The sequence below is a fragment of the Anabrus simplex genome, chromosome 1 (genome assembly GCF_040414725.1).
Source record: "Anabrus simplex isolate iqAnaSimp1 chromosome 1, ASM4041472v1, whole genome shotgun sequence".
Lineage (NCBI taxonomy): Eukaryota > Metazoa > Arthropoda > Insecta > Orthoptera > Tettigoniidae > Anabrus > Anabrus simplex.
Genome location: NC_090265.1, coordinates 727,035,956 through 727,054,324, shown reverse-complemented (window position 1 = coordinate 727,054,324; position 18,369 = coordinate 727,035,956). Strand labels below are relative to the sequence as shown.

Here is an 18,369-nt window from a genome sequence, read left to right as displayed (position 1 = left end):
TGACATGGGAATTTTTAACGTTCTGTACACTAAACTGTAAAATGAGGCTTGTTTGTGCGATTGTGGGTGAAGAGAATTTTGTTTTATGGTTGTGGGAGTGAATGAAGGTTTTCTGTGAATCTAGAAATCGAAATTGTTTAAGGTCCTGGTGATTGTAATGTCTAAAAAATTGATGAAATTATTGTCCTCATCTTCTTTAGTAAACTTGATGCAATTGTCAAGGCTGTTTAAGTAAGTTAGTATGTCTTCACTATTATTGCAGCTTTTGTCTATTATTGCTAGTGTGTCATCGACATAGCGTAGCCAAAGACACAAACCGTTAATGCTGTTTGTTATTTTACTATTTTCGAGGTTGTCCATATAAATTTCGGCGAGTATTCCCGAAATGGGATCACCCATGGCTAGACCTTCTTGTTTGTATATCTTATTATTGAACGTAAAATAATTGTTATGAAGGACGAAAGTTAGTAATTGTAAGCATTCTTCTATTTCTAACTGACTTAAGGTGCTGTGTTTAGAAAGATTAGTTCGTATGATTTCGATAGTTTTTTTAGCGGGAATGTTCGAGAACATATTGGTAATGTCAAATGAGCACATTATGTGGTTAGGCTGCAAATTAAATTTATTTAAAGTTTCGCATAATTCTATTGAGTTTTTAATAGGGTGTTTATTGTGAAATGTGAAGTGTTTCTTAAGGAATTTTTGGAGGAACTGAGAAGTTTTGTATTAAGAAACCACTAGCGTATTTTACTATGTGTAACTAGTCTGTTGTTATTTCGTTTAGGATAGGACTTTGTACGTGTTTTTAATGTATTCTTTCTTACATATATTGTTCACAATTTCCAACCAGACGTCTGGTTTAATTTTGAGGTGCTTTGATATGACTGATGATGCCCCACATGGAGGGCGAAACATGTCTCCATTTTAACGATGGTTAACTAAAAATGTTAACATCCAGTAATGTATTGAATAGGTTGGAGTCCAATAAATTCTTTTATATTATTATTAATGATAGGCTATGCAGGTAAAAACACCTTTATAACAAACGTGATTTCAGCATAACGCAAAAGCAACAAAAATATAACCTAAATTGTGTGGCTAATTTTAAGATGAAAGTGAGCGTGCATGGCATGCTTTATCACATTCAAAACTTGATTTTATAATGTTTAAAACCTAACCGTCAGCAACTATTGTGCCTTCAAAATATTTTACCGAGACTTCAATAAAGGCTATCAGGACATTGTTTTGAAGTACTAACCTCATTTCTTTTTCTCGCGACCGTTTCCATGAAGACTGGTCTCGCTGACGTTTTCTGGAATGACACTTTTCTGTTTCTTCCATAATAGAAGAGTATTAGGAGCCTTAGGAACATTTAACTCAGGGAGATGATTAATTAAATCAAAATTTAACTTTTTCTGCAAGAAAACACATATCTGCAACAATCTGCCATGTTCATTTACATGCTTACAGCTGGTCACGGGATCGATGTCCACTCTGTCATTGGATGAAAACAAATTTGGCCGGTTTTGAAGCTAATAGTACATGGACTTGACCGTTTATGAAATAATGGCCATTTTAACCAGCAGTTTTAAACAGTTTATAGTCAGTTTTGAAACTCAGTTTCACCGCCAAAGTGTCACGTGTTCATTAGAGATTCCATAGTGGTAGAATCTGAAATTCAATAAAAAATGGGATTTGGCCACCTTTGAAACTACATGCCTCAAATATTTGATCATTGACAACAGGCTTAGTAACATAATAACTACCTGTGTTTACCGTATTTCACCGCATAATCGTTGCACTTTTTATACCAAAATTTTCAAAAAGATAGTAGGATGCGGCCTTTACGCGATGAATTTTTAATACCGGTAAGTTAATTTATATTTCTGAAAAACTGATTGTATTTGATACAAATTTAGGATGCACACAATACTTGCGTATATATATCAAAATACCATATAATCTCGAATACCATCTGCACTGTTTTTTTTAAATATCGTTTCCAAAATTGGGTGCGGGTCTTGTTTAAAATTTTGGGAAATTTATCTTTCTGAATGTGCTTAAATTGGGCATCACCACAGGCACGGCTTTGCAACAATGCTCTCTCCGCTCTCAGTATATGGTATCACCTTGAATTCCACAAAGTGTTTGCGATCTTGAGCGCGAGTGAGAAACTGAAAGTAGTTCGGAAAGCCAAAATTATTGGAAATCGTGCCGCTGGTGCGAAATACGATATTGACGAGTCATGTATTTGCAATTGGAGAAAGAAGGAAAATGTGTTATTAACATGTAGTGGTGATCATAGAGCTTTTCGTGGACTGAGTGTACAGTTTCCAGAAATTGAAAAAACTGTATAAATATGTGACAGAAAGGCAGGAATTGGGATATGGTGTGTCAACTGAAATGTGTCAGCTAAAGGCATTAGAGATCGCAAAGGAGCTCGTTGGATATCGTTCTGGAAATGTTTGTTTACTTTTATTTGTATTTTCTAATCATTTGATGTGTGTTAGTAAGGATAGTAAATAATTTTGACTTCCCTTTTTTTTTTTTTTTTTTGTTCCCTCAAAATATGGGTGCAAGTCTTATTCGGTGGCGGGTGGTATTAAAATAGTCGAAAATCAAAATTAGTAATTATTCGCAACAGTTCAGCGAACATTTCTACAACCTGAGAATAAAGATGAAGTTATTAAGTTAATTGTCAGTGATCTGAGCATTAAAGTTAAAATATTACACTTGCAAAAAATGATTGCATTGTTGTGAAGTACGGATTTACCAGTACACAATTTATTCCAAATCTTCTGTCTCGCTATGGCTGGTTTCGGTATCTGATACGCCGTCCTCGCCGCTGTTCATACCAGTATCAGATTCTTTGTCTCTCTGCCATACTGCGTCATCTTTAGATCTGTCTAGTGCATTTGAAATCCCAGTCCTTTTGAAGCTCTTGGAGACAAGTTCAGGTGGTATAAGGTCGCTACGCATCATCCACTTGTTGTAAAATCGACCTAAATGCTCTTTAAAGGGTTTATTAGTACATACGTCCAGTGGCTGCGAAGTAGATGTTAGGCCACCGGGAATGACTACCTATCCTGGCTTATTTTCATTGACAAGTTGCTTCACTATTAACTTGTTAAATCATTATGTCAAATATTCAACCTTTACAGTACTGTGAAACTTTTTTGCTATTAAGACTAATAATGAGACATGTTTCGACCCCCTTTCGGGACATCTTCAGTCAAATAAGAACAAGACCCATTTAAAATATAAAGTAAAAATGAAGTTTAACACTATGAGCCCGGGTGAGTCAAGATAGCGTCCCTACCCTGTGCCGGCGTGATTTAAACTGTCAGGATAAAAATCACAGTTTTGTCAGTTTTTGCAGTATTAATAAACAAATTTATATACATATTCTAGAAAAAGTGGACTATCACATGAAATCAATTCAGCATTGGAAATAAAATCAGGCTACAATATTGGTACATTCTTTTATCCTTGTTCACACACTTGAATTTCTAATTCACTCAGAAAAGTTTGATAGTTTTCCATCACTGAACAACAGAATTACATTGTTATTCCCAGTACCTAGCTTTGATATGGTAATACTCGAAACATTCTCCTATACAAAGACCTACGTCATATTTACGGCAATATATGGTCGTCATTTACTTCACAGCAAGCTCGGTGTTGTGTTTAGACTTGTAGTAGCAAACCTTGCACGTATGCTGCGAGTGTCATTCCTTCTTCACGCCCACTGCAGTTATGCTGTGTGGAAAATAATCTCTACCTACTAGCCTTCCCGCAGATGATGCTCGTGATTCTGCAGTAATTCCAGCAGCAACACTACTCACCAAATCATCTGCCAAACGTTCACAAAATATTGATAGGGGAAGGAAACAACGGGCCTGTTCACAGGAGCAGTATCTTGTTTACATTGTGTTCCCGTGCTTCTCACCTCCCTTCGTCTTTTTGCAACTTGTTTTTCTGGTGATGAGGAGCTGGTAGATTTTAATTTTTTTTCTTCACAATCACCTTCATACAGATCAGAATGTGAATCGTTTACAAGTTCTGTAACAATCTGTTCACTTATCCATGGGCTGTATGCACGCGTAGGATTTCCTTTACTTGTACTAGATCCGGGATCCATGTCTCAACATACAGTATAAATCGACTACTTGAGAGAGGATTGCAGACTGATGACTCACTAGACTTTCATTCTAAATCTGTGAAGTCATATAATCCATCATTAGAACACGCACGCATAAATTTGAGCTTATCGGACCAGAGTGTGCGAGGAGTATGTATGTCAGCAATTAGGTAAGATTTAGCTGAGTGCACCTGGCTACGAAACCTTGTCTTAAGGTTGCTGCACGACCAATCACTATTGATTGATAACACCCCCTATCAATAGTAAAGGAAATACGACAACACATTAAAACAAAAACTGATTCGATAACATGAATAGCTTTCTAGTAACTGAATTTCAAATTTCGTGGTAGTAGTACAGTGGCACTCAGGCGCACGCTGCGTGGTACCACCGGGCGCATAGTGTTAACTTTTTGATAAAAGTCTTTGCCACATTGTAAATTGTATGCATAGACCATACAAGTTTAATGCCAACATAAAATACTGTAGTTTCAGAAAATGAGTCAGAAACAGGTGGCGTGCAGTTGTAATTGTATCAGTACGGACAGCATGAAGATAATTGCATTCCACATACCCGTGCTACTAATGTTGCATGGCGGGATATAGTTTTAATGTTGTGTATGTTTAGTGTTGGTGTGGGATGTTGAACTTCTCTTCTCCTTAATGCGAGCTGAAGGGTTCTATCAGCAAATTCATTGTGCATTAAGTCACAGTTGAATTAAAATAGCAGTAGCTCTACGTACTCCCAACTGATTGTGAAACAGTTTCTCATATTACAACTTTACAACACCAGCAGCAATGCTGTGAAAGTGCGCATATGAAAACTAAGTATATAATGCATATGTCGGTTGGTTGCATCCACACTCCGTTGGACTGAACAGGAACCAAGATGTATGGATGTTGATGCAGAGAGGTCTAAACAAACAAATCGCTGCTCAGAAAGAATTACCTGAAATCTCTAATTAATGAAAAGAATATAAAAAGGAGTGGTTACACAAACCTGCAACTAGGCCAGAAAGTGCTACAGATTCCTTTCTCGTTACTGCCATATGCAGCTTTCGTGTTGTCTTATATAACTGAATAAGGGCTTCATAGCACTTTCTGTTCTTCCTCATCATTTTCATTTCCCCTTGTCCAGCTCGTGCCAGGTCGGGGTGTCATGGCACTAATTTACCGTTGGCTCTCCTTCCACCACTCCTCTTCACTGTATTCCATTCCAGTCTTCTTTTTCTTATACTGTTCTTGACAGAGTCGGTCCATGTTGCTCTGAGCCTCCCTCTTTCCTTGTATCTTAGCCTATGTGGAATCGAACTACTGCCTTCTAACTCCATCAGACTGCTCGGTATTCATATTTCAGACAATCTAAAATGAAATAAGCATGTTTAGGAAGTGAGGGGTAAGGCTTACAGAGCACTAGGTTTTGTATCGCAAATATTATTATAATAATATAATATATAACAACAACACCTGCACTCAAGGATCTGCCCACCCTTTCCCCCCCTCCGTGTCCATCACTGCCTCAGCCACACCGGTATAATACTAGAAGTAGAAAGTTCAGTCAAGCTAGCGTTGCTGGAGCAGCCTGACATACTTAACACGCACCGTACAAGTAAGTACCGCCATAGGCATTTTTGACGTACGGGAAGTCTCATGCACAATACTATTTAACTCTCTTCATCATTTTGTTTCAGGTAAAACTCGATCATTTCTTCAAACAAATGTTTCAGCTGGGTTGATAACACCCACTTGACCGTCTTTTGGATCCAATTGATTACCGTACTAACATAACTATACACTGACATCAGCTAGCTTTGACACAACATTCTATCATTAGCAACGTCTCCACAAGAAGTCCCATCTTCTTTTCTATGACTTTCTGATAAATCAACCGTACATATTTTAATACATTTGATATGTGCACACTTCTATTTTAAATAACTGACATTGATTTTACTGTAAACTTGAACTCATGCTATGGGAATGTAGTAAACATCCCCCCTTGGATGATTGTGCTTTTACACTCAAGGTCGTCACAGTCCTAATGATGTATAAGAAGAGGATCCATTTTGGTTTTAAACGCTCAAATATTTATGATTAACTACATTATAATCTTTAAAAACTGTTAATTCACAATATTTTTTTAACATACTTTCTGTGCAATATCCCTGTTTTAGATGTTATAGTACAACATTTTATGAGATCATTGTCCAAGATTTTACTCTATAGTTTATAAGATTAGAAAGATCACGTATCCATTAATTTTTAAGATTGATATAGGCTGATGATGCCCGTAAAAAAAGGGTGAAACATGTACCTATGACTTTTATGTATTATGTATAAATTTTAACCACATGAAATAGTGGATTGTATTGTACTGAAAAGGTGGGTCTATAGATATTATAATAATATTTGTGATATTCGTCATTTTCAATACGGAACCAAAATGAGAATAGTTACTAGTAACACTAGGTTTTATCCGTAGATGTCTCTCCGGAGGAAGAAGTAAAGCCTTACGAACGGCTCATATTTCCCTGGTGTGTTATAATGTTACTGGCTTTACCTCCTACTAACTACTTTGACAGTTTTTGGAGTCCCTGGTTTAGCCCATACAACTCTTATGGTTAACGTTGATGTTTTCATGGCCCGTACTTGTAGACATGATATGGGCTTTTGGGCTTATGCTGAGTCAAGAAAACAAGGTCAAACTCTTTACATTTCGCAGGGACTCGCATCAAGGAACACCAAAGAAATATTCGTCTCAATCAACCAGACAAATCAGCAATAGCTGAGCACGCCCTATCGTGTATGTACATGTACAATTTAAGGAAAATAAATAATATTAATAATAATAATACCATCACAGCTTGTTTTGATATTCTTCCCTCCCCCATCCCCATAACATGTCCAGACCATCTCATTTTATTCTTCTTCATCCTAATACTCAGTTTTTCTATCCCTATTTGTTTTCTGACCTCAAAATTTCTTACTCTGTACACTCTCCTTGTCTTTGCTACCATACTCCTCAGGAACTTCATCTCACTGGCCTGAATTTTACACTCATCTCTTGCTGTCAGTGTCCAAGTCTCTGATGCATATGTTAATATAGCTGTACCAACCTCGATAGCTGCAGTTGCTTAAGTGCGGCCAGTATTCAGTATTCGGGAGATAGTAGGTTCGAACCCCACTGTCGGCAGCCCTGAAGATCGTTTTCCGTGGTTTCCCATTTTCACACCAGGCAATTAAGGCCACGGCCGCTTCCTTCCCTTCCCTGTCCCATCGTCGCCATAAGACCTATCTGTGTCGGTGCGATGTAAAGCAACTAGCAAAAAAAATACAGGTGTATGGTACATCCTGTGCATTATCTCTTTACATTTCATAGGAACTTCTCTGTTCCACACCAGGTTCCTTACATTCTGATGGAACATATTTCCCACTTGTACCCTTCAGCTGATCTCCTTATCCAACGTTGTATATGTATATGTATTTTTAAAACAATTTATTGATCAAATAAATCCATTACAAATTTTTAACGTTACATCTTCAAAGAAATATTGTAATTTTGGTACGGACTGGATTGCCCTTTTTTTTAATGCTGTTTACATGTTACATGTTAGGCATACCTAAGAAGTGATACAAACTAGTTTCACAGAGTATTCTAGACAAAGACATTACTGTACTGTGGTCAAAATTCTCTCTGTTGAGGTTTTAGAGTCTGTAATGTGTCCGAAATTCCTGTGGCACTTTCGCAATTCCTGTAACAAAACCATGCAAAGACACCAACAACGAAGTACTACTTATCAGAAAGCACTTAGATAATGTCCACACACGTCGTTGACTCGGGGAGCAACAAACTTCCATCTTGTTCTCTTCAGGTATGCATTGTAAAGTTCCTTGTCCAGCTGTCCATCAGTAGTCATTATAAAATGGATAGTGTGTCCAATTATCCATAGTGAAGAATTGTGCTTTGTCCTTGGGGTAAGGAGGTAATCTGGTGGTATGAATTGGTCCTCTCTATTGATTGTGAAGTTCAGTTGGTGAAGAAATGGTTTGGCTTGTATATACGTCAGTCTGACCCTCAGATAGGTGGTCAGTCTGTGAAGTATTGAGTCACGTTGAGCACGATATGAGCAGGAGTCCGAATCAGTCATTCGTATTCGATATAGCCGTTCTTTTGTTGGTACAATGTCATGGACTACCATATACCATGTAGATCGCACTTTAGCTGGGAGATGAGGGGCACTAATCTTTTTCCAAAGTTGTTTAAAGTCGGTGTTTGAAGGCACTTGTTGAATAAACGCATGAGTGGTTTAGGTGTTAGATGAAATAAATCAGCATAAACCTGACGTGTTAATTGTACTTCTGGTACGAACTTGGCTTCCGTCAAATAGCACCATTCTTGCAAAGAAATGCGGAGATACTTCAGGGCAGACGGGACAATCCGAAGATCAGGTGGATTGCGCAAGTCCGTCACAGTAGACCAGTGTTTCAGCCAATCAGGTGAGAAGCTCCGTTCGTTCATTTCTATTTTTCTTCCACGACTCAAGAAGAGGGCTTGACATTTGACGTTTACCAACCCAAGTCCACCAGCTGTTGGTGGAAGACACAAGGTAGTTATCGGTACTTGGAAGATATTGCCACGCCATATGTACCAGGAACTAGCACATATTATCTGTCTAGCAAACGTTGCAGGCAGTGGTAGTACTTGTGCAGGATACCAGCATTGTGATAGAAGGTATGAGTGGACAGTCCAGATCCTTTGGATTAGAGAGAGGTCTCGGCAGTAGAGTTCTTTTGCATAGACTTTTATCTTGTTGACAACTGGTCCCCAGTTTTGTTGATTCATGTCACTGGTCTTTCGGGCGTAATATATTTCAAGTATCTTGTGTGATTCTACCGTTTGTAGCGGTGGGAGTTGACATAATGATGCCCAGTCTCTTAAAGGAATCACTTTGGATTTACGATAGTTAATAGACAACCCAGATACTACACTGAACTGTGCGAGAGCATTTCGCATGTGGAGTATATCATTATCCGATGTTAATACTATACTGACGTCATCCGCGTAAGCAGCTACCGTGAGCTTTGCACTTCCTTGTGTTATTCCTCCTATTTCCTTATGCAGCTCGCAAATAAGAGGATTTATGATCAAGGTAAACAGCACCGTCGAAGCCGGACATCCTTGTTTTACTGACCTCTTAATGGGAATGGTTTTAGTGTGAAAGATATTAATTTGCAAAATCGCAGATACGTTTGTGTATAGACACTGAATGTAAGAGATAAATGTGGGACTAAGACCATGCCATTTTAAACAGTTTAGCAGATACTGATGATTCACACTGTCAAATGCACGCTGATAGTCTAAGAACACTAGTAAGCTCTGTGAATGCGTATGTTCCGTTGACGCCACGTAATAACACAGTGAACAGGTAACATCAAAAATTGTTCATCCAGGCACTCCACAGTGTTGTGCAGGGTGAATGATGGAGGATAATAATGGTCGTAATCTGTTGACGAGGATTCTGGGTAATATTTTGTAGTTGTAAGTTAGGAGGGTGATTGGGCGATAGTCATTGACAGTGAGAGCTGTAGAGAACTACTTTATCAGTACAACAATTCCTCGACGATGTGATTCACAAAGTTGTTTCCTCTGTAACGCAGTGTTCAGGACGCAGGTGAGGTCTTCTCCAATGATCGACCAGCAGGTAGAGTAAAATTGCTGAGGTATTCCATCAATCCCAGGTGTTTTTGAACTCTTCCCTTGTTGTATCGCTTTTAAAACCTCTTCTTTGGTTTTGGGTCCTTCAAGGCTTGAGTTATCCTCTTCTCTGAGCGGTGGAGGTTTACAGTCAGCGAAAAAATTAATTTCATTATCGTGGATGGGCTCGGCATCAAACAGTTGTCGACAAAAGGAATCAAAAGCCTTACTTATATTTGTAATAACAAAGTTTTTATTCTAATCAACCTGTTCAATACATTATAATGTTGTCACATTTCAAATATCTTCATTAATTGACAAGTTATTTGTGGGACATGTTTCGCTCCCTTATAGAGCATCATCAGACAGATCTGAATCTCGAATAGTGGTTATGTTCGTAAACAATGACTCCAGAACTATTGAAATATTGAACTATTGAAACATTTTGTCTTATCCTTAAAGGATATAAAACTTTTTTTTTTACCAAATCTCATTACAAAGAAACTTTCAAATTTAGTTCTTAAGATTGAATTTCACCTATTTCAAAGATGTAAAACATGCTACTTGTTTTAAGTATTTTAGAATAACTCATTCTACCACAATTTTATTATGTATCTCCTACTAAGCCCATGTTAATAAGGCATGATCAAAGTTTATGTAATTTATGATATTCTAATAGAGTAGATTTAAGTTTGTGAAAAAATGTTTCAATAGTTCTGGAGTCATTGTTTACGAACATAACCATTATTCGAAATTCAGATCTGGCTGATGATGCTCTATAAGGGAGCGAAACATGTCCCACAAATAACTTGTCAATTAATGAAGATATTTTAAATGTGACGACATTATAATGTATTGAACAGGTTGATTAGAATAAAAGCTTTGTTATGACAAATAACATATTTCAATACGGATTAAAACATGAGATTAGTCACTTGCAAGCCTTACTTATAGTCGGTTGTGTTGTGTACTCTTGTCTTTCTGGGTCTTGAACTTTCAATATGAGAGATGATCTGCGGCGCTTGAAGTCCTTCATTAAATGATAAAGATTGGTCCGTTCATTTTTGATTGGTTCGTTGACCCGACTGCGTATTTTGAGTCCCTGCAGGCGTTGATGATATATAGCAAGTATTTTTGCTTTATAGCGGCAGATTTTACTTCTTCTCTTCGGTGATGGCTGGTAGTTTTCTTGTAAGTCATAAATACACCTAAAATAAAGGTTTATTAGACGTTCTTCATCTTGATAGAGTTCGTAAGATTTTCGCTTAAAGAAATATTTAATTTGCAGCTTTACATACCGATCCCACCAATCAGCACAATCTTGATATCTAATCTTTCTTTTACTCCATTCTGACCAAAGCAATTTCAGCTCTTCAAGGATACTAGCATTTTGAAGATAGGTTACATTCATCTTCCAGTAAGAGCGTCCTCTAGGTATAAAATTTATATTAAATCTTATACGTAGGATAACAGCTTCATGATCAGAAAATGTGACTGGTACTACTTCTACACGACTTATGTCATTCGCTAAATTTTGAGGAACATAAAATCAATCCAGTTTTGCTGCTGAATTTGAAGAAAAGAAAGTAAATCCGGGGGTATTATGTTTTAGCACCCAAGGATCACACATTTGGAGATTTGTAACTAAAGTCTGTAAGTTGCTGCTCGGCTTAAAGGGACCTGTACAGTCTACTGCACGCAGTACAGAGTTAAAATCACCCCCCATCACATAATGCGTAGGCAAGGAGCGAAGTAAATATGTTAAGTCCGACTGGAAAAATTTGTTCCTTTCCTGGTGTTTATTACTCCCAGATGGTGCATAAACATTGTAAAACAGGTAATCTTGAAATCTGCCACTCATTCCACGACCAGAGGGAAGCTTCTCTATGGATTGCAGTTCAGTACCTGACTTAGTAAGGATAGCAGTACCTAGGTTATCACTACCATTGTTTACATAGGCATTATAGTTTAATGCCAAAGAAAAATCATTGATGGAGACCTCCTGTAGCATTACAAGATCTATATCATGACACTGTAGAAATTTCAGTAGAGCATGCATTTTAGTTGGTGATGAATTATTGTTGATTGAATGTCCCCACTGTTAGTGTGAGGGTCATGACACTACAACAGAGAGAAGAATAGAATGCAGTTCACATATCGATATTCTGTCAAACTATTTCTTTGTAGTCAGGGGAGGTAATCCTTGTTTACTCATTCCTGTCTTATACGGATGGTTTCGTTGTTTACTAGCTAACTTGCTTACTTTATGCTGACTGGGGTTACATTTTGTTATGTCAAGCAATATTTCTGCTACTGGGTCCTCCCTACACAATACTTCCTCCTCTAGGTCCATCTGACTGTTCCACGATCCGAGAGTGGGAGGATGCTGTTCAGTGATCACAGACCTATCTATATCAGACGAAGATAATGTACTTTCCGGAGGGCGCTGGCTTTCAGCTTCAGACCTTGTCAAAGGTTGAAGAGTGATGGCCATTGTATCAGGTTGTTGGTGTTCCTGTTGCAGTGTGTTTGTGATCGCGTTATTTTCTTCTATGGTTCCTTGATCTGATACGTGTATGTCCCTGATATCTAATGTTTCTTCTACTGATACGGTATCTGAGTCTGTACTGTCATTTGAAGCTAATGGAAGTTGGTCCCCTGCAGGTGCGTTAGCTATATCCTGTGAATCGGCTTTTAACACTGGTGTGTTTACCATATCCATATGTTCTAACTTATTGTCATGACCGGCCGGGTGTTGTAGGGTTGACATCGCTATCTTTGCTACTTTCTCCTGCACCATTCGCTACCCTGCTCTGTACGGACGTTGATTTGTTTACATCCATGAGAGCGGGTTCTGTATCTGACTGTGCGCTGTCAAATGAGGGAGGTTTGAATAGATCGCTCATTGTGAAGCGTGATCTAGATGCCGTTGATGTTTTGGTGTTAGAAAATCTAGTGGGAACATTAGTCCGAATATGAGAACAACTTCCGCATGAAAAACAATGTTGCTCCTGTCCGGTATAGGTTACATATGCCTCATAACCTGCTACATTGAGGGTTGAGCGTATAGGCTTTCTTTTGACATCTGAACTACCCTTATTCCTGTATCGACTTGATAGCGGTATCTATTTGACCCCTTCTCATTTTCTATCTGTTGTACCTTGCCATAATTCTGCAGAACGTATTGTACCCGCTCGTTCGGTACTTCCGGCGGTATTTTCATTAAGCGTACAGTGGTAAGTTCTATTTCACCAGGCATGATTGTAACTGTCACTGAATCACCATTCATTAATGTAAGGGAATTTGTACCTCTAAAGGAATGTAAGTACTTCTGGTAGCTTCTGTCATTATTAAATTTGAGATAGGCTGCATTCTGTTTTCCAACTAGTTGAATTGTTTGTAGTTCATCATCACATACCTTTAGAACGTCTTCTGTCCACTGGTGAATTTCGTGGGCTGTTGGCCTTTGTTGCTCCTTGCCGAATACAACTTTCAGGGTGTTTTGCCATGTAATTGTGGATGCCATTTTGCCTAACTGTACTCGTTCAATAACTTCGACTTCAGATGAACAAACACTCACACTACCATCCTCGTCAAGTTAGCAGCAGACCAGCCAGACAACCTGCTTGGCCGGCTGTACAAGCAAGACTGCGATATTTGAAGCATTCAACAACCTCAGGGTTTTGTCCATATTATTATTATTATTATTATTATTATTATTATTATTATTATTATTATTATTATTATTATTATTATTGAACAACCTTTAATGAAGCACCTTAAAATTAAAATAATAAAATAAAGAAAATTTACAACATGAATGAAATGTTGAATAGTTATAACGCAATCCTAAGATCAGTATTAAACAATGTAAAATACACGACAATGATGTGGAAAGCAGTAGGAACCCTACGAGGCAATTGAACGTAAACTTTCACGAACAGAAAAACTAAGAGAAACGGTCATTTTCCTAAGAGCACTATTTATTTATACAACATATTCAGGAAGAAAGGGATAAAAGTTTTAGTATAACACACTCACATATTAAAAGTAGAGCCACGTGTGCACTGTGCAAAATCAGGTCTGTACATAGCAAAACATCAAGTGTGCCATGGCAAAAAAAAAAAACCCTACTTTGATGATTCACATTGTTGTCACAGAGGGCTATTGTCCATGCTAATGATTTAATCAAAGAGTATTTTACATAAAACAAAGCTTTAAAAGGATTCAAGGTTAGAAGAAACCACTTCTCGAGTGGGGAGTGTAAAGCATACTTGCATTCAGTTACACATAAGTTAATAGAGGGCAAAACCTGATGGAAGAAAAGACATAATAAAAAAGTTTTTTAAAAAGTTTGCGACCAACAAAAGTGAAGATGCCTATAGTTGAAAAACGACAGCATTGTGCTTATCAGAGGTTTGGTGGTTAACGTGAAATCCATGGGCGTACTGCATAAATAAGGAAAAGTCTACACTAACATTTAAGTGAAGTTACAGCCGAAAATTAATAATAATAAGAGTGCTAACCTCAAGGAGAGTGGAGCTCAGAGCAACCACATCCAGCTGCTAGGACGGTTCATCAGGAAAGACAACAGACATTCACAAGCTCCCACCGAGGAACTGGTCAAGTTTGCAAAACAGGATATGGCGTAAGCACAAGGAGACCAATAGGAATGCAGAGTTAACTCTCAGGTCCTGACGTTAACCAACAAAATTTTTTGTTATTCTGTCCAATCAAATAGCTCTTCCTTCTTGCTGATGCTGTTAATTATAACAGTTCTCGAAAAGTTCACTCTTATAGTGCTTCTAGAACTGCACGTGTACCACAGAGCTTCACTCTTGATGTGCGAATTTTAGGATATGAAGAAAGAGGAAAAAGGAAGAGATCAGAAGATAAATACGTGGAGATTGTCCTTGTTCTTTCGACCCTGTCTCCTCTTCCCTCACTTATACATACAAGTTAGGAATATATCTTGATACTGTTTTTATGTCCGTACATATGGTGTTGTCTGCCATTGGTGGTATTTCACAATTGGGTACTTATCTGTAGAAAGGTGTAAAGTGCCAAAATTATGAACAGAAGTTATTACGAAAGAACTGTGTGTAGTGCAGTGTTACAATTATTTATTCCTTAAATGTTTCAAAGTTACAAATGAGAGTTTCTTATCATACATTATTGGCAGTTTCTTGATAAAGTTGGAATATTTTGGTGCTGAAGGAAATTCAAACTTTGGACATTTATGAAAAGTGCTAAGTCCCATAAAATTATTCTAGGTGCTGTGTTCTCAGTCACTCTCTACAGATCTGCATACAATATTTATGTTCATTCCTTTCCAGGTAAATCTTTCTGTTTTAATCTGTAATTGACTTCATTGAGGAACTAGATTCAAAGATAGCATATTGAGTGTTTCTTGCACGTTTCCCGTTTTTTACAACTTTCCCTTACGGATCCTTTCTATGTCGATGTAACATTCTTTCCCTGTTACACTTTCTACATCTGATGAATCATAGGTGATGCTGACAGCTTTTGAAATGTTCAGACATTTTGTAGAGATGACCTCATCTGCCACAGCTTGAATGTCAAAAAAAATTGACCTCTTCATGAAAATGTCCAACAACATTTCAGCATGATTTAACAAGCACCACGAGAGCATTTCATTTTATTACTTTGATTGATGTTGAAACAGCATCTAACAGTTCTCCGTCAGCTAGTGGTTATTTACAGCCGTGTCCAATGACTTGCATATGGCTAACACCATTCAAATAGATTTGGTGATGAATTATGGGATCAACATATACCAGTTTCCGTTTACTATTGAATTATATTAATACATGAAAGAGTCTCGATGAGCATACTCAAGATGCAAGAATTTAAAACCTAGTTATTTTCAAATTTACTCATAATTTCATCCCAGTTTTAATTTCGGTTTGTATATATTTGTTTAATTTGTTTTATGTCAATTGTGTGCCATGTACATTTGTTTAGTTATTAAATGTTTTACATTATGGCTGAAGATGGCCAGCCATGGCCAAAACTAGTCCCTAATTAATGTAATTTAGAATATTGCGTATTATAGTATTGAAATGTAGACCATTACTATATTAATTTAATAATTATATTGTAATTACAATTCAGTACAGATCAGAACCATGAAGATTATAACCTAAGATCATGGAAATTACTTTGAAAGGTTTAACAGCCTTTACTTCATCGACCATTTTGCATAGGTTACTGGGTACAAATGACTTTGTCACTGACTTCCTTAGAGTCACAGGGAATATTTATACACATACCTTATAATTTGAAGGTCAATTATTCACAAGTTAGGACAGAATAAAAGTCTGTGCATACACTTATCACACCACCAAAGAGAAACAAAAACAATTTAAAGCACTTGCACCATTCTTAAGAAATCATCAGGCAACTTAGCACTATTGCCATCGAGCGGTGGCATTTATAACCCCTTGGAATTCTCAGCGGACATAGCCCGTTTCACATGTAATCCTCCTTGGTATCCTGCACCTTTCAAATCACATCATATTTTTCGTGAGTTTGGTACTTTGCATGTTTCTATAGTCAAGTATTATGCATGTGATTGTATAATGACGGCCTCACTGACTGTTATTTCTTTTGATTTAGGGTAGCCAATTCTCTGTGGGGAGATTCACTCAAGGAGTACTTCAGCATAGACACTTCTGCGAGCATGAATGATCTTGCAAGCCTCATTCTGAAAGATGGCAAGGAATCCAGTGAGCTCCCTCTAAAGGGTGTGTTCTACCGCCAGTTCCTGCCTGTGTCACGAACAGTAAGTTGCTCTCTGTGCATGTAATGGAAAATGAACAACGGTTGATTTTTATATATATATATATATATATATATATATATATATATATATATGTATTGGTTCGTTTAGGCCAGCTGTGGACTATGTTGTTCTTAACTCTTCCAGGCTTTCTTCTTAGCCTAGTACTGTCTTATCCTCATGATGTAAATCTCTTTTCATTTGCGAGTACATCCACCCCCACTCCGGGGCGAAGCGAGAGTCTAGTGTTCTTAGTTGTTCTAGTCTCGTCCAGCTTGGCGTTATAATTTATGAATTTTATGTTTTCCGTGTTGATTTCCCAGTTTTAGTAGCTTTAACTTTGTTTTGGACACTTCTGCGTATTCAACACTTACAATTTAAAAAAAAAAAACTAGTTTCGGTCTGCTGTTTAGACCATCTTCAGCTGCAATGATAAACTTAAGAACCATACATTACAAACTATAAACAATGATAAAAATTGTATACTATAAAGTGTACATTCCTTTTCTTGGTGATAGTCTTCAAGAATTTAAAAAACACGATTTACATGTCCATTTTGTTATTGTCCTGCAAATTTGTGAAAACACCTTAAAATACAATTTAAAACCGTAATCTTCACTCAGTGTTTTACACCAATTTTAATAATGACTACCTATTAAAGGGAAGTGTGTGAGGAGGGAAAATGAGGGAAAGCAGAGCGGAGTTAAAAGTTCATTGAAATCGAGTCGCAAAAGCCTTTGGCGCTCGTTGATTATTGCTTTTACAAATTTGTTGAATAAAATATTGTATTCTATGGTTTCATTCAGGTTGTGTGCAGAGTTATGCTTCTGATCATTTCTCCTTACTAGTCGTAACTCAAGGCAAGCAACTACACGTACCAGTTATAAGCTATAAATTTCAGTTTTGTTCCGTATTGAAGTGCAGTTTTAAGAAATAAAGTACATCAGTCTTGGGACTAGTTTCAGCCACTTAGTGGCCATCTTCAGCCAAAGAAAAATTAAACAGATTATGTGATAACTAAAACATATGTATACCAGACGAAGACAATGTTGCAGGAATAGTTATAATATTAAAATACATACAATAACAAAAATTACGGTTATGATCATCTTGTAATAATATGATGCTTTTAAGTTGATTTAGGACCTCAGGCAAAGAAGTAAATCTCATGTTTGATGTAGAACGAGCACTGACTTGCTGGAGAAAGTAGGCAGGCCATGGAACAGTTTTTCAATCCTAACTTCAATCAAATGAAATTCCAGAGAAATCAAACATTTTATTTGACCTTTTAATTCCTACCAGTAGTAATCATATCTCAGATAAAAATAATTACCTTATAATCTCGAATACCTCCTGCATTGTTTTTTCGAAACTATTGCTTCCAAAATTGGGTGCAGGTCTTATTTAAAATTTTGGGAAATTTATCTTTCCGAATGCGCGTAAATTGGGCATCACCGCTGGTGCGGCTTGGCAACAATGCTCTCTCCGCTGTCAGTATACGCTACTTCCGTGTTTGGTGTCAGTCTCATGCACTTTCTTGGAGTGTCAACATGAATTCCACAAAGTGTTTGCGATCTTTTACTGCGAGTGAGAAACTGAAAGTAGTTCGGGAAGCCGAAATTATTGGAAATCGTGCCACCGGTACTAAATACGATATTGACGAGTCATGTATTCGCGGTTGGAGAAAGAAGAAAAATGTGCTATTAACATGTAGTGGTGATTGTAGAGCTTT

At 37.4% G+C, this 18,369-nt stretch overlaps 1 protein-coding gene across 1 annotated transcript in view; it reads left to right on the top strand.

The window, feature by feature from the left end:
* Positions 1-18,369, top strand: part of LOC136857426 (ribosome assembly protein METTL17, mitochondrial) — a 115,988-nt gene that overhangs the window by 20,253 nt on the left and 77,366 nt on the right. The window contains exon 5 of the mRNA XM_067136079.2: positions 16,475-16,640. Coding sequence (XP_066992180.2) covers positions 16,475-16,640 — 166 coding nt within the window. The remainder of the gene's footprint in view (positions 1-16,474; positions 16,641-18,369) is intronic.